The 19,234-nt window shown below is 46.5% G+C and overlaps 1 protein-coding gene across 8 annotated transcripts in view; it reads right to left on the reverse strand.

Annotated features, from left to right (window-relative positions):
* SASH1 (SAM and SH3 domain containing 1) overlaps positions 1-19,234 on the reverse strand; it is a 245,783-nt gene that overhangs the window by 4,259 nt on the left and 222,290 nt on the right. For all 8 annotated transcript variants that reach the window (XM_032407689.1, XM_032407691.1, XM_032407688.1 and 5 more), the window contains 5 exons: positions 18,488-18,697; positions 17,573-17,723; positions 13,414-13,527; positions 1,664-2,772; positions 267-398 (listed from right to left, as the gene is read on the reverse strand). In XM_032407689.1, the coding sequence (XP_032263580.1) occupies positions 267-398; positions 1,664-2,772; positions 13,414-13,527; positions 17,573-17,723; positions 18,488-18,697 (1,716 nt within the window). The remainder of the gene's footprint in view (positions 1-266; positions 399-1,663; positions 2,773-13,413; positions 13,528-17,572; positions 17,724-18,487; positions 18,698-19,234) is intronic.

Genomic DNA, 19,234 nt, shown 5'->3' on the forward strand with positions numbered 1-19,234 from the left:
TGCAGAGAACTGACTAGACAAGATTTTTAAAAACTTTTTCATAGTGCTAGGATTATGGATCATTTTCATTTTTCCTTCTTTCCAAAACTGTATTTTTAAAACTGTAGGCTATGTACTCCTTTCCCTCCAGGTGTCTCCTTTTGCTAGCAGCCGTGAGCCCAGGCCTACTTAGTGGTTGCCAGCATGCTCATCATTCAGTGCTCTAACTAAATGGACTCAAAAGCCAAGCTCGGGGTGGGGGGGGACCCCGAGCGCCCGCCGCTCACCGCCATGCGGTGCTGCTTCCGCAGTAGCTTCACGCGGATCTGGTCCATGTTGGTGGCGACGTCCCTCTCGGGCTGATCTAAGTCCTCGGCGTATCTCTGCACCAGGGCTTCAGGGATCCCACAGCGGCCGTGCTGCAGGGGGGACAAACACGTGGCATCAAGGAATGCAGGGGATTTTTTCTTCAACAGCAGCAAACACAAGGCACCAGTAGCTACTGGAAAGCATCACCGAGTTTTCATTTGAAGTGAATATATCTGTAGTCAGGATGGATGTTTTAGAGAGAATGTGTTTACACTTTGATCCTTCTGGTGCTGATGAGCTCTAGGAAAATGTTTTGAAACGTTAAGTAAAGCGGAACATAATAATCTTGTATTATCTGAGCCAAGGACCTCACCTCACTCCAGCGGATCATCTTGCGGTCTCCTAAGCTGCGGGGGAGCAGGGCACACGTGCGCCCTACCGGGAGCCCACTGTTGTGTCGCACCTCTTTTACACCACCAGGACTGAGGCCGGCACTTATGTACAGAACAGTTCTCACTGCTTTCCATTCTGAGGGGTCTGTTCACTGAGTATCACGGAGGAGGAGCAAGGGGTGGAGGATCGTACTGTAAGGCATTTGTGGTCCAAAGAATTTTATAACCAGGACTCCCAGGAATGCATTATCACAGAGTACGCATTTCTAGGAATAATGTACAGCTACATCTATTATCATTTGTCTTCAAAATCATTTTGGTATCGGTAGATCTACTCTTTTTTTTTTTTCCAAATAAGCAATGAGTTTTCATTATATGAGTTTAAATGAGTTTTCGCAGTGTTTTTGGTACAGTGGGAGATCTCATAATCATTCCCCGTTACTCACACAGATAACTATACGATATAATTACATCTGAAAGGGGTTCTGTAATTTTCAAAGTGTGTTCACATTTATTTGCTCCTAATAATACCTGCAGAAGGTAGTTATGCAGATTATTAATCCCATTTTACAAACAGGAAATGAAATGGGGATTGGTTAACATCTACAAACATACAGGTTCAATAAAACATGGAAACTGCAATTTAGGACTGTCCACTAAGCCAGCCCTTTCTGGAACCAGTTGTAGTCCTGCTTGATAGCCCTCCCTGCAAAGTACGGCCGCCAGAAATTAAAAATAAGCAAAAGAAGAGGGGAAAAAAAGAGAAAGGAGAAGTCCAAGGCTGTATTTGTGTTTCACCTGGACATGGCTCCCATTCATCCCAGCACCTGGCACCTGGCAGCAGAGGGCCCGGCTTGACGCCCCCCCACCCCCCACCGTCAGCAGGGCCCCTGCAGCCAGGCGGGCTCCGTGGGGTCCCTGGGCGGCTCTTCCCACCTGGCTGCCTGACTTAAAGAAGCAGAGGCCCGTAAGGCCTTCGGTACCTTATCCGAATATGGCTCCTCGGTGAGATCGATGCCTTCAGCTCGTAACTTGTTTTCCGTGAGCATCTCCAGATCCACTCCCCGAGCGCAGGAGATCTTCCTGGTCAGAGCCGGGCCCAGCTTCACGCCATGCTCCTGGAGGCTTGTGCTCCCCGGGAGCTCGGAGAGCCAGGGCGGTGGTCTTGCGCTCGGGGGGCTGCCAGGCTCCTGTCCCGAGGGAGGCCTGGAAGCCGGAGGCGAGTGACAGTCACCGGGGCTGCCCCTCTTGGCGGGCAGGCTTGGCGCATCGGGGCCAGGAGGGCTAGGGTGCAGTCCGTTGGCCAGGCGCTCGCGGCTCTTCTTGGCAGGAACGGGCGGAGGCTGGGCAGGATGCTTTGCCTGTGCTCTTGCCTCGGGGCCCCTCTGCTCGGCATCTAGGCCTTCTTTGGTGCCCGGGGGGGAATATGTGCCTTCAAAATCGAGTCCTTTCCTGTGACCCTCCAGAGGCGTCCTCGTTAAAGTGTGTTTAACTCCAGGAGGCTGAGCATCGTAGTTTTTGGGCCAACACGGAGGAGGTGATGCGCCACGCGAAGAGGCTATGGGGCCATCCGGTTTCTTAGTAGCTGTCTTCGGAGGCTCAGGACATCTCTTGCTTTGGGTCAGTAGCAGTGCATGGTCAACAGCAGGACCTCGTTTGGGGCTTGGAACCTTTGCAACGGAGGGGGTTGTCTTCTGTGGCACTTGTGGTACAGTCTGAGGGGAGGGGTCCGTCACCTCGCCAGGCACATCCTTCTCAGCAGCAGGCTCTCCTTGAAGGTCATCCAGGGAGTGGGATCGGGGCCAAGTCTCCACAGTCTGGGGGCCCTCCAGGGTCTCACAGCTCCGACAGATGGAAACAGGGAGGCTTCTTCGGTTTTGGTTCAAACCAGCGCCCCACGGCTGCTCACAGCACTTGGAAGCGTGCGGGGTAAGACCAGTGCCCAGCCTGGCCGCCTCCCCCTGCTTCAGGGCGTCGGCGGACTTCGTTAAAGGCAGGGTTGGGTAGTTGCCCAGCTCGTTCCTGTTGAAAGCCTTTAAGCTGGACTCCGCCGACGACTTGACAGAGAGAAGGCCAGGCTTCCGACTCTTGCCTGTGAGACAGGAAATATTTTACAGTCGTTTTAAAAAAAACAACAAATCAATCAAACTAATGTGTAAAGACGTGCTGACGTAACTGAAATCTCCAACTTGTGTGTCCCATTGTTGAATTATACTAAGGACAGGAAAATCACTACTTATGACATTGGGTGAGATAGGGTTATTATGGCCCCGTTTTTATTTTTAGAAAGAATTCTCAGATTTATTAATGGACTCGTAGAGACTGAAATTGTCACGAGGAAAAGAAATAGGCTGTGTCAGGCAGTAAAATAAATCTAGGCCTAATGTCTGCTCCTAGCTGCAATCAGTGTAGAAGAGTTTGATCATCCGTAGTACCCCGTTTAGAAACCACGACGGGATTTCTGTTTAGGGAGGACAATTTCCGGAGATCAGGGCTGCGAAGGGCCGGTGGATTGAATTCCATCAGTGCCCCCCTAACGTTCACTGGTGACCACGGAACTCTCAAAGTACACCTCCCGCTAAGCTCTCCCCTCTTGCTGGTTTGTTGGTGTCTGTGAAGTAAATGCATCCTTGAAACAAGTCAACCAACCTTGGTACAAGTAAGTAAACAAGCTTCTCTGAGTATTTTGCCTGAGACAATCTATAAAATACTGATATGGTTCTAATTTCCAGGGGAGCAACAACCCTGATTAAAATCAGTTGTCAGGCTGATAACTGAACTTACTAACCAGACATCATCTACTAATTTGATGGTTGTTAGTGGAGGTCACCTGCTAGTATTGCTTGATAAGCTTTACCGAGAATTTACTTTGTGTGGTCAGGCCCTGTGCTAAATGCTTAGTTTTCATCAGTACTTTTAACACACACGCATACACCCCATAATTAACTCCTTTGCTATATTTTGGTTAATCCCATGTTTGATGTATGTTTTGACGATGGGTTGAAATGCCTGAGAACACCCCAGATGATCCTACTATTCCAGGCCGACAGAAAAAGATAAAAATTTTAAACCCACGTCAGGTTTGGAAGGTACAAAGCAATGGCAGGCTGTAATCTCCAAAAGACCACTATCTTGTAACTAAAGGCTTTCTTCCTGGCCTATTATTTCAGTAAACATTTCTAATGAAATATTTTAATTTAGAATTTTGACATCTCCCCATTAAGCAATCTCGGCCTTTCAATAAAAAAGCAATAAGGAGACATCGGGTGGTGGATGGATTTGATTAGGAAGGAGTAGGGATGGTGCCTACTCTAAGAACCTGGATATGGATACTTTTGGGTAAATGAAAGACATTCTCTCATAAAACCTCTGTGTGCGTGCTGTACAGCTGAGGGAAAGGGAACAAGGAGAAAAGGCCAGGGCACCGTGACATTACTACTGGGTTGGCCATTATCAGCAGAGAAAATGAGGTTCCTTCCAGGACTCCAGTTTTCTACCAAACTCCCTCTAATTCCAAACTGATGTATGATGTCAGGCCTAAATCCAGACACTAAGACGGATGAATAAGAATGGGAGCCACCTCAACCAGACTTACTAATGGCCCCATCCTTTTTTATTTTTTTAAGATTTTATTTATTTATTTGACAGAGCGAGAGAGGGAACACAAGCAGGGGGAGCGTGAGAGGGGAAGCAGGCTTCCCGCAGCGCAGGGAGCCCGATTCGGGGCTCGATCCCAGGACCCTGGGATCATGACCTGAGCCGAAGGCAGACGCTTAATGACTGAGCCACCCAGGTGCCCCGGCCCCATCCTTTTAAATCAGACACAATTCAACATGTTAAGTATTTTGCACTTGGCAAGGCAGGGGCGTGGTCAAATGGCCTCGGTCCTCCCTTACGTATGATAACGTGAGGCCTCAGAGCCCATCCGCCCGCGCGTTAGCAACATGCTAAGCATTATAGGTTATTATTTCATTGTTACATGGAGAATGTTAGCCCATTGTTACTCCTAAGTATACTGACCATGGTCCCATTTTATTAGTTATCATAGATAAAATGGAAAGGGGGAATAGTTCTTCATAAAGCATATCCTGCTAAACATACAGTGTAAAAATTGGTTAAAATAGAGAATTCTTAAAACCGTTTTAGTGTAAATTTTAGATATATGGCTTTCCTTCCCTTTAACTGTTAACAGAAGCTGTGTGTATAGATTACACTACCACATTTTACTTATACTGGAAAGATCCCTGAGTTCACCTTGCAGGTGAAGTATGGTTTGCCAGCTTCTATCGTTCCTCAGCAGGTGCACCTGGATTCTTTTGAGCATTAAGTCGGCCAATGTTATCTGTGAAATCCTTACCAATCCAAAAACAGTTTGGAGAATGAAATTCCTGAAAATGTTTGGATGTGGAAAGGTTATTAACAGGAAAGAAAATAACCTTCAGGACTTACAGGAGGACTTAGACGTTTACTGGAACTCGGGGATCGCTGTGCCCCAGCGCTCCAGTGGCAGGTTTTCTAGTGTTCCCGCATAGTTCCCACACAGTGTTCTGTTAGTTTCAGGTGCACAGTACAATGATTCAACAATTCCGTGCGTTTCTCAGCGCTCAAGTGTACTCTTTACCCCCTTTAGCTCTTCCACCCATCCCCCCACCCACCTCCCCTTTGTTCTCTGTACTTAACAGTCTCTCTCTTGTTCATTTTGTTTCTTAAATTCCACATGTGAGTGAAATCATATGGTATTTGTCTTTCTCCGATTTATCTCACTTGGCATTATACCCTTTAGGTCCATTCATGTTGCTGCAAATGGCAAGATTTTATTCTTTTTTTATGGCGGAGTAAGATTGCCTTGTGCATACATAGCACATCTTCTTTATCCATCAGTGGACATGGGCTGCTTCGATATCTTGGCTATTATAAATAATCCTGCAATAAACATAGGAGTACATATATATTTTCAAATTAGTGTTTTCATTTTCTTTTCTTTGGGTAAATACCCAGTGGTGAAATTACTGGATCATGTGGTAATTATGTTTTTAATATTTTTTAAAGATTTATTTATTTTAGAGAGAAAGAGAGTGTGAGTGGAGGGAGGGGCGGATGGAGAGAAGCCGACTCCCCTCTGAGCATGGAACCTGACTCAGGGATCAGTCCCACCACCCCGAGGATCAGGACCTGAGCTGAAAGCAAGAGCTGGATGCTTAACCAACTGAGTCACCCAGGTACCCCTACTTTTCTTTAAATGTTTGGTAGAATTCACCTGTGAAGCCATCTGGTCCTGGACATTTTTTGGTTGAGAGTCTGGTTTTTTTTTTTTTAATTATTATTATTTTTTTAGAGATAGAGCACCTGGACATGTGCAAGTCAGGGAGGGAGGGAAAGAGAGAATCTTAAGCAGGCTCCACGCTCAGCATGGAGGCCCACGCAGGGCTCGATCTCACAACCCTGAGATCATGACCTGAGCCGAAATCGAGAGTCAGATGCTTAACAGACTGAGCCACCCAAGCGCCCCTTGTTGAGAGTTTTTTTAATTACGGATTCAATGTCATTGCTAGTGGCATTGTTGATGGTGTAGTGGTGAGCAAAACTGCCTTCCAGTTGCACTGCTAGTAAGTGGTCTGTTCAGATTTTCTATTTCTTCCTGATTCAGTCTTGGAAGGTTAGGTTTCTAGGAACTTACCCATTTCTTCTAGGTTGTCCAATTTGTTGGCATATAATTTTTCATAATATTCTCTCATCTGTTGTATTTCTGTGGTGTCAGTTCTTTCTCCTTCATTTCTGATTTGAGTCCTTTTTGTTGAGTCTGGCTAAAGATTTATCAATTTTCCTGATCTTTTCAAAGAACCAGCTCCTGATTCATCTGTTCCATTTTTTTAGTCTCTATTTCATTTATTTCTGCTCTAACCTTTGCTTTCTGTACTGGCTTTGGGCTTTCTTCCTCTTTGTCTAGCTCCTTTAGATATAAGGTTAGGATATCGGAGATTTTTCCTGCTTCTTGAGGTAGGGCTGTGTTGCTATAAACTCCCCTCTTAGAACAGCTTTTGCTGCATCCCAAAGATTTTGGACCACTGTGTTTTCATTTTCATTTGTCTCTATGTATTTGTTGATTTCCTCTTTGATTTCTTGGTTGACCCATTCTTTGTTTAATAGCATGTTATTTAGCTTTCATGTATTTGTGCTCTTTCCAGATTTTTTGTGGTTGATTTCTAGTTTCATACCTTTGTGGTTGGAAAAAATGCCTGAAATCATTTCAACCTTTTTGAATTTGTTGAGACTTGTTTTGTGGCCTAACATGTGATCTCTTCTGGAAAATGTTCCATGTGCACTTGAATGTGTATTCTGTTTTTGGGTGGAATGTTTTGAATATATCTTTTAGGTCCATCTGATCCAATGTGTCATTCAAAGCCACTGTTTCCTTGTTGATTTTCTGTCTAAATGATCTATGCATCGATGTAAGTAGGTTGTTCAAGTCCCCTACTATTATTGTATTACTGCCCATTTCTTCCTTTATGTCTGTTAATATTGCTTTATAGATTCCGGTGCTTCCACTTTGGGTGGATATATTTCTACAATTGTTATATCCTCTTACTGGACTGTTCCCTTTATCATTATGTAGTGTTCTTCTTTGTCTCTTGTTACACCGTTCATTTTAAAGTCTATTTGTTCCAATATAAATATTGCTACACCAGCTTTCTTTTCACTTCCATTTGCACGGTAAATGTTTTTCTATCCTTTCGCTTTCACTCTGTATGTGTCTAGGTCTGAAATAAATCTCTTGTAGGTAGCATATAGATGGGTCTTGGCTTTTTTCCGTCACCCCATGTCTTTGATTGGAGAATTTAGTCCGTTTACGTTCAAAGTAATTACTGGAGTGCCTGGGTGGCTCAGTCGGTTAAGTGTGTGCCTTCGGCTAAGGTCATGATCCCAGAGTCCCAGGATCGAGCCCCATGTTGGGCTCCCTACTCAGGGGAGAGTCTGCTTCTCCCTCTGCCCCTCACCCACTTGTGCTTGCTCTTGCGTGCTCTAAGTAAAATCTTTAAAAAACAAAACACCCCAAAGTAATTATTAAGTATGTACTTATTGCCATTTTGTTACTTGTTTTACAGTTGTTTTGGTTCTCTGTTTCTTTCTTCTCTTAATCTCTTCCCTTGTGCTTTGATAGCCTTCTCTAGTGATATGCCTGGATTCCTTTCCCTTATTTTTACATATCTATTACAGGTTTTTGATTTGTGGTTACCATTAGTTTGATATATAACTTCCTGTGCACATAACAGTCTATATTAAGTTGATGGTCACTTAAGTTTGAAATCATTCTAAAAGTACTAAATTTTTACTTGCCCCCCCAACCCCATGTTTTCCCCCCACCCCCATGTTTTATGTATATGATGTCATACTTTACATCTTATTTTGTGAATCACTTGACTGATTTTTATAGATACAATTGATTTTACTGCTTTTGTGCTTTAACCTCCATACTGGTTTTGTGATTGATCTACTTTTATGTTTGTATTTTCCTGTGAAATTTTTTCCTTTCATAATTTTCTTACTCCTGATTAGGGTGTTTCCTTTCCACTAAAAGAATTCCCTTTAGTGTTTCTTGTAAGGCTGGTTTAGTGGTGATGAACTCCTTTAATTTCTGTTTGGGAAATGCTTTCTCTCTCCTCTGTTCTGAATAATAGCCTTGCCGGGTAGGGTATTCTTGGTTGCAAGTTTTTGTTTTTTCCCTTTCAGCATTTTGAATATATCCTGCCACTCCCTTCTGGCCCCTGCAATGTTTCTGCTGAAAAATCAGCTGATACAGCCTTACGGGGTTTTCCTTATATGTTAACTGTTCTCTCGTGCTGCTTTAAAAATTCTCGTTGTCACTATTTTTTTGCCAATTATTATGTGTCTTGGTGTGGACCTCCTTGGACTGATTTTGTTGGGGGCTGTCTCTGCCTCCTGGATCTGGATGTCTGTTTCCTTCCCCACTTTAGGGAAGTTTTCAGCTATTATTTCTTTCTTCTTTTTTTTTTTTTTTGTTTTGTTTTTAATTTATTACTAGAGAGAGAGTGAGAGCAAGAGAGATCACAGAGGTAGAGGGAGAAGCAGACTCACCATTGAGCTCCAGGGAGCCCAATGTGGGGCTCGATCCCAGGACCTGGAGATCATGACCTCAGCCGAAGGCAGACGCTTAACCGACTGAGCCACCCAGGCGCCCCACAGCTATTATTTCTTAAAATCAACTTTCTGCCCCCCTCTTCTCTCTCCTTCTGGGATCCCTCTAGTGCGAAGTTACTACGCTTGATTATGTCCCTGAGTTCCATTAACCTATTCTCCTTTTTCCTTTGTCTTTTTGATGTTCAGCCTGGTTGCTTTCCAGTACTGTCTTCCAGCTTGCTGATCCATTCTCTGCCTCCTCTAATCTACTGCTGATTGCTTCTAGTGTGTTTTTAATTTCAGTTACTGAGTTCATCCCTGATTGGTTCTTTTTCATATTTTCTATCTTTGTTGAAGGTCTGAGATCCTCCACTCTTCTCAAATCTAGTAAGTATCTTTATGACCATTATTTTGAATTCTTCATCAGGTATATTGCTTATCTGTTTCATTTAGCTCTTTGGCTGTGGTTTTGTCCTGTTCTTTCATTTGGGACATATTCTTCGGTCTCCTTATTTTATCTAACTCTGCATTCGTTTCTTATTAGGGAAAGTCAGTTATGTCTCCTGATGTAGCCTTATGAAGAAGAGGCCTGTGGTCCCCTGTTCACCTCAACCAGGAGCTTCAGGGGTGTCTTATTTGACAGTCTTCTGTGTGGACTGCGTGTACCCTACCCTGCTGTTGTGCTGAGCCTCATTTGCCTTCAGTCCAGTCGGCCGTTGTGGGCTGGGTTTGATCCCTATGCTAAGAGTCGGCCTGGGGTGGTCGTGGGCTTGCAGCTGGGTGGTGTCTGCAGGCAGACCAGATGCCTGTCCTCAGCCCACTTGCAAGGGCTGCTGTCATGCTCAGCGGCAGGGGTTCTCCCTGTGTTGTCCTGAGAAGCTTCTGTTGGTGGGCAGGGCTGGCATTCAGGCCAGATGCTTGCCAGCGCTGCAGATGCATTGCTCCACTGATCCACAGGGCGCTCACCCCGCACTGCTGGTTATAAGGTTTGGCTGCTGGGACTGAGTATACTGCGGTGTGTGGTTATCTTCTCTCTCTGCGAGGCAGGAGTCACTTGGGAGAGACCGCAGTCCCTGCCAGGGCTGCTTCTAGGATGAGACCTGGCAAGATCTGCTTTGGAGGGAGTCCTGCCAACTGAGGTGGTTTGGATGGGGCAAGTCCACAGGAGAACACGGGGGCAGGGTATGTGGTGTTAGCAAGGTAGGTGGAGAGTGTTCACCCTGTTTCCTGCAGGTGGTCCAGGTGAGGGTGGAGGTGATGGCACCAGCTGGCTCTTTTGTTCTTAGAGAAGTCTCCTAAAGATCCCTGTCCCTCCAGCACCCATTCTGAGATTACCCCAGGTGCTTTTCAGACTGCTGCTTCTATGCCGTATCTCAGCAGGCTTGTTATGCGAGCTCTTTAAGAAAGAGTGAGGACTATTTCCTATCCCCCTCGGCCCTCTTGGAGCTGAGCCACTGATTTTTCGAAGTACCTGGAGTTAAGCCCAGCTGGTTATTAAAAACCCACAAACTCGAGACCCACTGGTTTTCAAAGCCATCTTTCATTGCTGATCCCCCGTGCCTAGGGGTGCCTGGTGTGGGGTCTGTTCTCTGGTGCATTTGGTGTCCCTCTTGTTTGTGGTTAGTCTCGCCAGGAGTTTGGTTCCTGACCATGTCTCCACCCCTCCTACCTTTTTAATATGTCCTTCTCTCGACAGTTAACTGGAAAGTCTGTTTTGCCCATATTTGGATTATTTTCTGGTTGGATGCACTGATGTGGCTGTTACCTAAGTTGTGTGCATGGGACAAGGGGAGCTCAGGATCCTCCTACTCTGCCATCTTCCCAGAAGTCCTCTAGGTGGGTTTTTCAGTCCCATTTTAACTGAGGCTGCTGTAACACTAGGGTTTCGGGAGAACCACTATCTTCCCAAATTGATAAAACACTTCGGCAGAGTTCATGGATCAAATTTTGAGGTCCCCAAAATGCTCATCAGATTGGGATTAGGGTGAGGTGAGCAAAGCGCCTAGGGGCACTGGTGGAGGTGACTGCTGTCCGGGTCAGGCAGGTACAGGTGAGTACCTGAGAGTGAGTACCTCCTTAAAGTCTGCCCCCCCGCCCTGGTTTGAGAGCCCATAATGGCTCGCAAACTATTTGTTTAAATTCTGACCTACAGTAAGAAACACATTTTACATTCAGCCAGTACACTCACGTGCACAGAGAGACATTCACACCGAAACAAAGATTACAATAACACTATCAGTCTTACCTTTGGAACACACCCTGGTATTTTCTGTTTTCAGAACTGCTGTTCATGACCCTCTAAACTGATTTTACAATCCACTAATGAAACTGCAACCTGCAGTTTAAAAAGCTTTGCTTCAGTGGGTGCTCAATATTTTAACGCATGGGCTACTTGATAGGATTCCAACGACAGCCAGAAACTATCAACCCTGGGCATTTTTCACGATGGTCTTCATGTGTTCGACAGAACTTCAGGGGACCCTTTACTGCTGTCTCTCATCTTGCTTAATAGGAGGAGTCTGGGGGCCACAACAGGAAGCCCAAGCCACCTGTGGTAAAAAGGGGATGCACCGGACCCCACTCCACGTAAGCCGCCTGAGACCCGGACGCTTCCTGAAATTCCCTACTGACTGCCTCCCCGTTAGGACAGGGAGGAAACAAGACGCGTAGCCTTCAGCTCACCCTCTGTCTCAGTAACTGCTCCGCACTCAGGCCATACCGCGGGGGCGTTTCCAGTACTGCTGCTTTTGTGACCCTGATGGATGGCCTACCTGGTAAACTGTTTTCCTTAAGGACCTAATAGCTCCCAGCACTCAAATGCTGGTTTTTACTGTGAAGAGACAAGGACATAGGAGACACACAATTTAGGTTTTACAGCTGCAGGTATTTTGGATGCAGTTTATTTGCCTCACACAGCAGTCGGGAGGAGCGGAGACTAACGACTAGGAGGGAGGAAAGTCAGACAGGAAGCGATTATTGCCGAGGCCATCATGGTAACAGAATCCTCCTTTTTCAGAAGATTGTACTTTCAAATCAGGTATTTTCAAAGCGAGAGTATCCTTTTTAATGACGCCTCATTTATAAAAAGATCAAAGCTGAAATGTAGGGGTGGCTCAGGGCAAAGACGCCCCAGACCAGCGGGGCTTACGGGCTGCCTGACAGGCATGGGCTCCTTTAAACACACCTCACATTCATCTCTGCGGTCAAGGGAAATACTTCCCTAGTGGGAACCAGAACAGCTTGGTTTAAGATTTGAATAAGCAAGGGGAGGGGGGGGCGCGGAGATACCATGTTCTTAACTGTCAAGTGGACCAGACAGAAAAGATGAAAAAAAAAAAAAAAGTCACATCTATTTTGAAAACATCTTGCTTTTGCAGTGCTTTGTGGCGTGAGCTGTGGACTTCTGGCAGTTTTGTACCTTGCTCGCATCCTGTCGTGCTGCTTTTCAAAGTGAAATTTATGGCTGATCCTGTGGTGCCAAAACCTATCTGCTGAACATCTTCTATGTGCGTATAATTATGAACCACCTATTTGGACTGCGTTTGTCATCTGCCGTGAGTCCGGCACTCCATACTCCAGCTACGGGCAAAAACATTCTCCTTCCAGTGAGGAGACCATGGGTGGGCCTGGCCTACTGATGTGAAGTCTGGGGACTGTCCCTGAGCCCCAGTCATGCTCTCTGAGGGACAAGGAAGTACCGTATTAGATGTGTGTAGTTGGGTGATGTCTAGCTGGCCTGAAGTTTTGAGATTTTTTTTTAAAAACAAAAATGTAGTATTTTAAGATTTAATCATATAGCCTATATGTATTCAGAGATGTAGCTTCCACAGAAAGGAAGCAAAGACCGTTAGGGTAAAGTCAGTCTTTTTACTTTATTTCGGAATGAATTTAGATGCCTTTGCACTGTCATCTTTGATGAACAGCTGGATTCTGGCAGTGGTACAGCAGAGGGGCGCGCGCAGCCATGATCCACAAGATACCAATAAGCCTGCTGCCCTGGGCAGCGTCCCAACACCGAGGGCCGCCGCGCTTGGGCTCACTGCCCAGTTTGCAGTCCATGTTTTACAAATGCTAGGTATTAATATATCATTATTTTGTTTAGCTCTTAGAACTATCTGTAAGAAAGGAACTCATTTACTATTTCAGTGGTGAGGGGGCTCAGAGGCTATGAAGTCATTTGACCAAAGTCTTGGGCTTGTAAATGCTCTGTTCAGGTTTCAAAGCCTCCAGGACCAGGACTTCTGGTTCTAGACCCCACGGCCCTTCCCATGACGTACCCTGGGGCTAAGGCGCTGAGAGCCTCAGGGCAACGGGAAGTTGAGGGTCCTATCTTTGACACACAAGTGTCTTAAACTCTCATTTATGTGCAAACTGGGATGGAAGACTCGTTTCTCAAAAACGTCCGTTGCCTAGTTTCTTGAGAGATGTTCAGTCCTTTTAAGAATCTTAATTAAGCACCAGTAATCCTGGAAAAATTCTTCTCCCTATTGCCAGTATCCCCAAAAGCATGGCTCAGGCTTAGGAAGAAAAGGACTCATAAATGACCCAAGTGGCTTGCATATTAAGGCGCACTCATAATTATCTGTGTGGACATTACCGTGTTCCAGGTTCTCACTGCTTTCATAGCATCCTGAGTCTCGCGGAGAGCATCCACTCAGGCCCTGGCTGTCCGCCAGCAGCTTCTCCTGGGATCCTGACTGGTCGCTGTTACCTAAAGAAGGTGAACACACAGCATGGAATCATAAGGGGAAGGAAAAGCAGAGGTTTCAAAGTCAACCAAATCCTGATTTTATCCTGCTATCCCCATACATTTTTAAGCCTTGAACTTCTGGAAGAGAGCTCTTTTAAAGTGAATGAAATAAAAATGAACGGATGAGATCAGAACACATTTTCTATAAAGTATACCATGATGATAAACTCAGAGGGAGAGTATGGAGTCGCAGGTCGTCAATGTCTTTTAAGTTACCCGGAGGATGACTCCGGGTTCAGGCCAGTCAGGAAGCGGGAGAATTCAGAGCACTGAAGTTATTTGTCACCAGCTTTCCCAATTTGGAAGCCAATGTGAAAGTAAGTGGTAAATGAAACACTGAATTTCATTACAATCTGGGAGCGTTCTTAGGTCTTGGTGATAAGCGCTGGTTCTTGTAGTCTCTCAACAGGAGTAAGGCTCACGAATGGGGGGACACAGGTTAAATCCTTCTGTTTTTGTTGTGTGTTAGGAGCTTTTCTTTCCTTTTTGCCCCCTCCCTTTGTTTGGGGTCAGCATTTCTATTCCCTGTACACAAAGGTTCAGACAGGGCAAGTTCAGGAAGCCCCCTCACTTGGACACTGAGTCATGAACACTCTTCAGATGGGTGACTGGGTGACTGAAAGAACCCTTAGAGAGAAGTACCTGGTGTTTCTGTCCAGGGAAAGTGCCTCAAGTCAATCCCCTGGGAAATAAGGTCGGGGGGTGGGGGGGCGCCCTTCATCACTCAGTCACATCACCTGCACATTCTATGAAGAGGGCACATAAGGCCTTCATGGGAGCGAGGTTAGGAAGAACATCTTTGTATCATGCAGAGAAAGTACTTGGTCACATAAAACAGAAACCAAGAAAACATTTTCTGCATAAATGGCTTTAATTTATTTTCCTTTCTCTTCACTGCCCCTCCCCCGACCACATACATAAGGAAAAAATAAAAAAACCAGAAATCTGATGCCGTTTCTCAGGTCATTAAAAAATGTACGGTAGGAAGGCAGATGACCACCATTCCGCCACGGACCAACTGTCCCTCCTGCCCACTCTCCACTTCCTGTTGGCATTTCTCACACGACTCCTGGCAGAGGAAGCCCTTAAAGTAGAATCCCAAATTAAGAAGTGCTATTTTTTAAGTGACTAATGAAAAATTAATTGGAAGCACAACAGCAAAACCTTCACCCACCCCCACACACAAAGTAGAACATTCTAGAGTGTTATCCTCATTATGTGGAAGAGCCTGTGGATTTGAAGTGGCCTTTGTCCTCGTCTAGTATGTTATTTAGGAAAATGATACGTGTAAAATGAGGGCTTTGAGCTATCAGTTACAACCCAGGAAGAGGAATCAATGTAGCTTGTCCTTAGCGAGACAGTTCGGCGTACCCCCTCAGCCAAAACACACTCCAAAGTGCTGACCGACGGGAATGAAAGAGAACGCTTGTCCCCGTCACTGTATGAAGATGCAGACTGTGTCTGCATCTCTGGGGCTGCCAGCCTCATCCGACACAGCCGGGGTGCCTGAAAGCCAGTTCAGAGGATACGGTCCTGAGGCCTACGTCGAGGGGCTATGGTCACTTCCTGAAAGATCCATTCAGCAGCTACTTAGCAGGACCCCAACTATCAAGTTTAGGAAAAGTCCCTCACACTAAAAGCCAGTATTGAGCAAGTAACTTGCCCTCTTTGATTAGGGAGAGGTCTTAGATGGAATGGCAGATTCAAGGCCACACCCTCTCCCCCACTAACTAGCATGAATGCCAAGGTACAAAGGAGAAGAAAGAAGGTGAGCTGGGACCATGAAAATTCTCACAGTCAAATAAGCTCAGAGGACTGGGTTCGGGGGCTGAAACCCTGTGTGGGCATGACCTGAACTTGGACCTGAAGCCCTCCCCCATCTCACATACACACAGGGAGGAAGAATAACCTCGGGAAGGAAGAGGAAAGGGAATGGGATTCTTGGATAGCCGGCCTTTTCAATGAGCTTGCAATGGTTCTTTGTAGTTCTTTAAAACAGAATTGAAGCAAATGTGCCAAAATGTTAGCTTTAGTTAGATTTAAGAAGTAGATAGTGGATTTGTTTCTTTCTCTGTACTTTTCTGTATATTAGAAATAATTGCTGATTAAAATTCTTACTACAATTCTTTAAAAAGAGCTTTCTTTTGGCAGGCCTAAGACAGTGGTTTTGGTGTCAGTGCAAGGAAATGCTATCAGACAATTAAATGGCACCCTGTACGAAGGCCTGCATTCCCCCTGCACAGATGTGCAATGAGAGAGACTGGTGGGTCTGACTGCCAGCTCACGCTGGAGATGTGCTTCTTGCTCTTGTGGGTAGCTGAGCGAGAAAATCTGCAAGATCTCAGTAGATCTCTGGATCGATCTAGTGCATAGAAATTTAGTTTGACAGAAATCTATGGTGTTCCTTTAGGTTATCAGTTACTTAAATACAATTTAACTGCACTGAATGTAAAGTCTTATAATCCTGGGATACGTCTGGACCCAGACCATTGGCACTGATCAGCACCCCGGAGCCCCCGAAGCCTTTGAGAACTAGAAAAAGGAAGGGCTGCTTTGTGCATTAGGGATAGTCTGAGCAATGGCACAGCACAGATGTGAAATGGTATTTATAAAGAAGCAAAGAGCCCTCCTTAGACTTCTGAGTATGCATCATGATAGGCAGATTCCCTCCTATAAAATATCCCTTGGTGCAGACCTCAGGAGCTGCTCCCCCGAGGGGCAACGGATCTGAGCCAATGTGGCAGGAAAAAGACTAAGCACAGATCCACCCTGTCTTATCCTCAGGGTGTAGCTTCGCTCCTATGCTCTGAATGCTACAGGAAACATAACGGACAGGGTTTATAAACCACCTGTTCTCAGTGGCTGAGGAAGAGCAGATGTGGTCCAGGAGAGTAGATGATTTAACGCTCATTGATATTAATAGAGCTGGCTGGCCACACCCGGCAGTGGGCCAGGAGGCTCCCTGTCCACAACCTGGCCACACACCCCCTCCCCAAGAGACAGCTCCCCTACCAAAGAGACCCGATATGAAGCACAATTCTCTTCAAATCTATCCCTGAAGGCAGTATGTTTATCTAGGGTTCAGACATCCATTGGATGGTGTGTGGTCCTCTATGTTTACTGGTTAATTTAGAGGGAGGCCCGATTAAGCAGAAGTGAATTTCACTGTACTGACTCACTCGCTTCCATGTGTCTTGGGCCTGATACATTCAGTAATAGGGATTTTTTTTTCCCCACCATTAACCCTGGTTTTGGTTTGTCTTTTAGCAATAGAAATGCTATTAGCTGGCGAAGCAGAGCACTTGAAAGAAAATGCATTTGAATTCGGTAACTAGAAAGGATACTCCCCTCGTGATGAATAATTTCAGGGGTATTTTTGATGTCAGATTGAAGAATAAAGAGCAAGATCAGACTAGGTTAATGGAGCAGAGGATGCAGTATATTCAAATAGACTCCATAAAAGCTGGGAGCTTACTGAACTCTGCCCATGGACTGTAAAAGTGAGCTCTCGCCCCGGCAGTCTCTGCTCTCCACAGTTACCTCAGGTAGTTCCTGCTGCTTCAGGGGAAGCTGATGAATGTCATTTGTTCATTAACCCTCCCAGTCGATCAGGAAACCGCTCTGGAGTGCTGTGGGAAGGGACTGGCCCTTGGCTGGGCAGGACGCTCCAGCGCGTCAGCTTCCTCTGACCCCAGGCATCCTGAGGACAGTGCCCAAGGGGGCCTCTACCATGTGAAGGAAACGTAACTCGTTTCTCAGTCACTGGGAGCAGCATTTTCCTCAAATGTTACCTAGAAACATGCCAGGAAAGGCACCAGCAGTAAGGTTTTCTTTTGCTCTCCCATCAACCGCAAGGGCTACATGGGGGAATTCACGCCTCTGTGCCATTTGACATAATACAAGACGGACCCCGGCTCTGGATGGAATAGGACTGAAGGAGGGACTGTAGGGACCCGAGTGTGTGGCTGAGCTAACAAGGGACCCTCAGGTGCGGGGAAGAACTTACTGTCATATTCCTGTAACAGTTCCACTGCTGTCAGGAGAACAGCCCTGTGTTCCGGGTCCCTGATATTTAACTCATCCAAGTCTTCCTCCTCCAGGAGCTTAAAGGTGTCCAGGTCTTCATACCCATTGAACAGGAAAGTGGGCATGTGCTCCTGGGAGGGAAGGGAAGGAAGCCAGGGGTGAGTCAGCAAGCGCTGCTATGTGATGCTTGACCAACACCCGGCCTCAAACCCCTGAACCCTTTCCATGGTCACTTTCGTGCTAATTGGAAGGTTGGTAACTCTCATTTATAATGTGTTCTGTACCTCCCAGCACCCAGCTTAGCAGGCGGGCAAGGCATCGCATTAACCATGGGCCACAAAGATGGACCTTGCAGGCTGAGATGGACCCCGCTGGCTTGCATTTTAACTGTGCCTTTGCCCTGACTGAGGCCTTTCGCCATACAGCGCACCGTGGAGGATACTTTTATTTACAGAGCTACTGAAATCCAACTCAAAGCCCTGTGCCTTCCTCAGGAGCCAGAGAATTTGCAAGGAGGACCCAGAATCTACTCTGTGGCCCCAGTGTACCAGATCCTAGGAATAACTGCGGGGCAGGGGCCTGTGGGCGACTCCTCACAGCCTGGGGAACCCAGTGAGCAGGGCGCCAGGGCTTTGTGCTCACAGCTCTTTGAAAGCTATTCTTGGGGCCAGCAGCAAATTTTGACCCGGGACTTGTGCGGCGCCCCCAGCAGAGGCCAAGAGCAGCATTAGCATACTGGTACCTATTTCTGTAGAATAACGGATACTCATCCTAGTAACGGGCTGCCTTGCTGGACGACACAGATCGCCCCCCCTTCCCTAAAAGTGCCCTTGCTTAATTTAGGAAAAGGAGAAGGCAACGATGCCATATGTGACTGGAATGGGACAAAACTGACTTTCAGGTTGATCCGATCAAGGAGATCTTCCACAGATTTGGGCTGGGGTGGTCTTCCTTTTCTCCTCCTTCTGGTGGGGCGCTTGGGCTTCTCTTCTTCCTCATTTAGCACATCTACATAGATGAACTTGAATGTGCCGACCTTGTTGTTCAACAGACCCATCCAGGTGCCCATGGGTGGCTTGCTGATGATATCGATGATGTCTCCTTTCTGTGGCCCAGGGAACAAAGATCTTTCCATTAGATCCGTCTCTAGGCACGAACCATGCATCAATTAGATGTGTTCATCACGCAGACGGGAAGCTACTGAAATCACCGTACATAACTGGGAGCTTGGCAGAGAGCCAGATTCCACGCAGGCCCGAGGTCTCCTACCCTCCACCCCCTGAACCATGAGATGAAGTGTGGCCCAAGTCCTTCCTGGTGCTTATGGCGAGCTGGGCACCTGGCCACCATCCAGAACTCCTACTTCCTAGAGAAAGACTTCCCACCAAGCAAATGCCAGCACAGTCCCTGGTCTGGAAACGCTTCAGAAACTGTGAGCAGCTCCATCTGTCCCAGTAAACATCACTCGCCAGTCGCACAGAGAGGACAGTTAAGGTTTCTTCAGCTGGACAAAGACAGACACTGGAGGGTGGAGGGCAACGGGAATTCTAAAAGGAAGCTCCGGTCGCAGGGAAGGGCTGGGGATGAAGTGGGGATGACAGAGGATTAACACAAGACCCACCTCCGTCCGACACGCTAGGGT

The sequence above is a fragment of the Phoca vitulina genome, unplaced genomic scaffold (assembly GCF_004348235.1).
Source record: "Phoca vitulina isolate PV1807 unplaced genomic scaffold, GSC_HSeal_1.0 scaffold9, whole genome shotgun sequence".
NCBI lineage: Eukaryota > Metazoa > Chordata > Mammalia > Carnivora > Phocidae > Phoca > Phoca vitulina.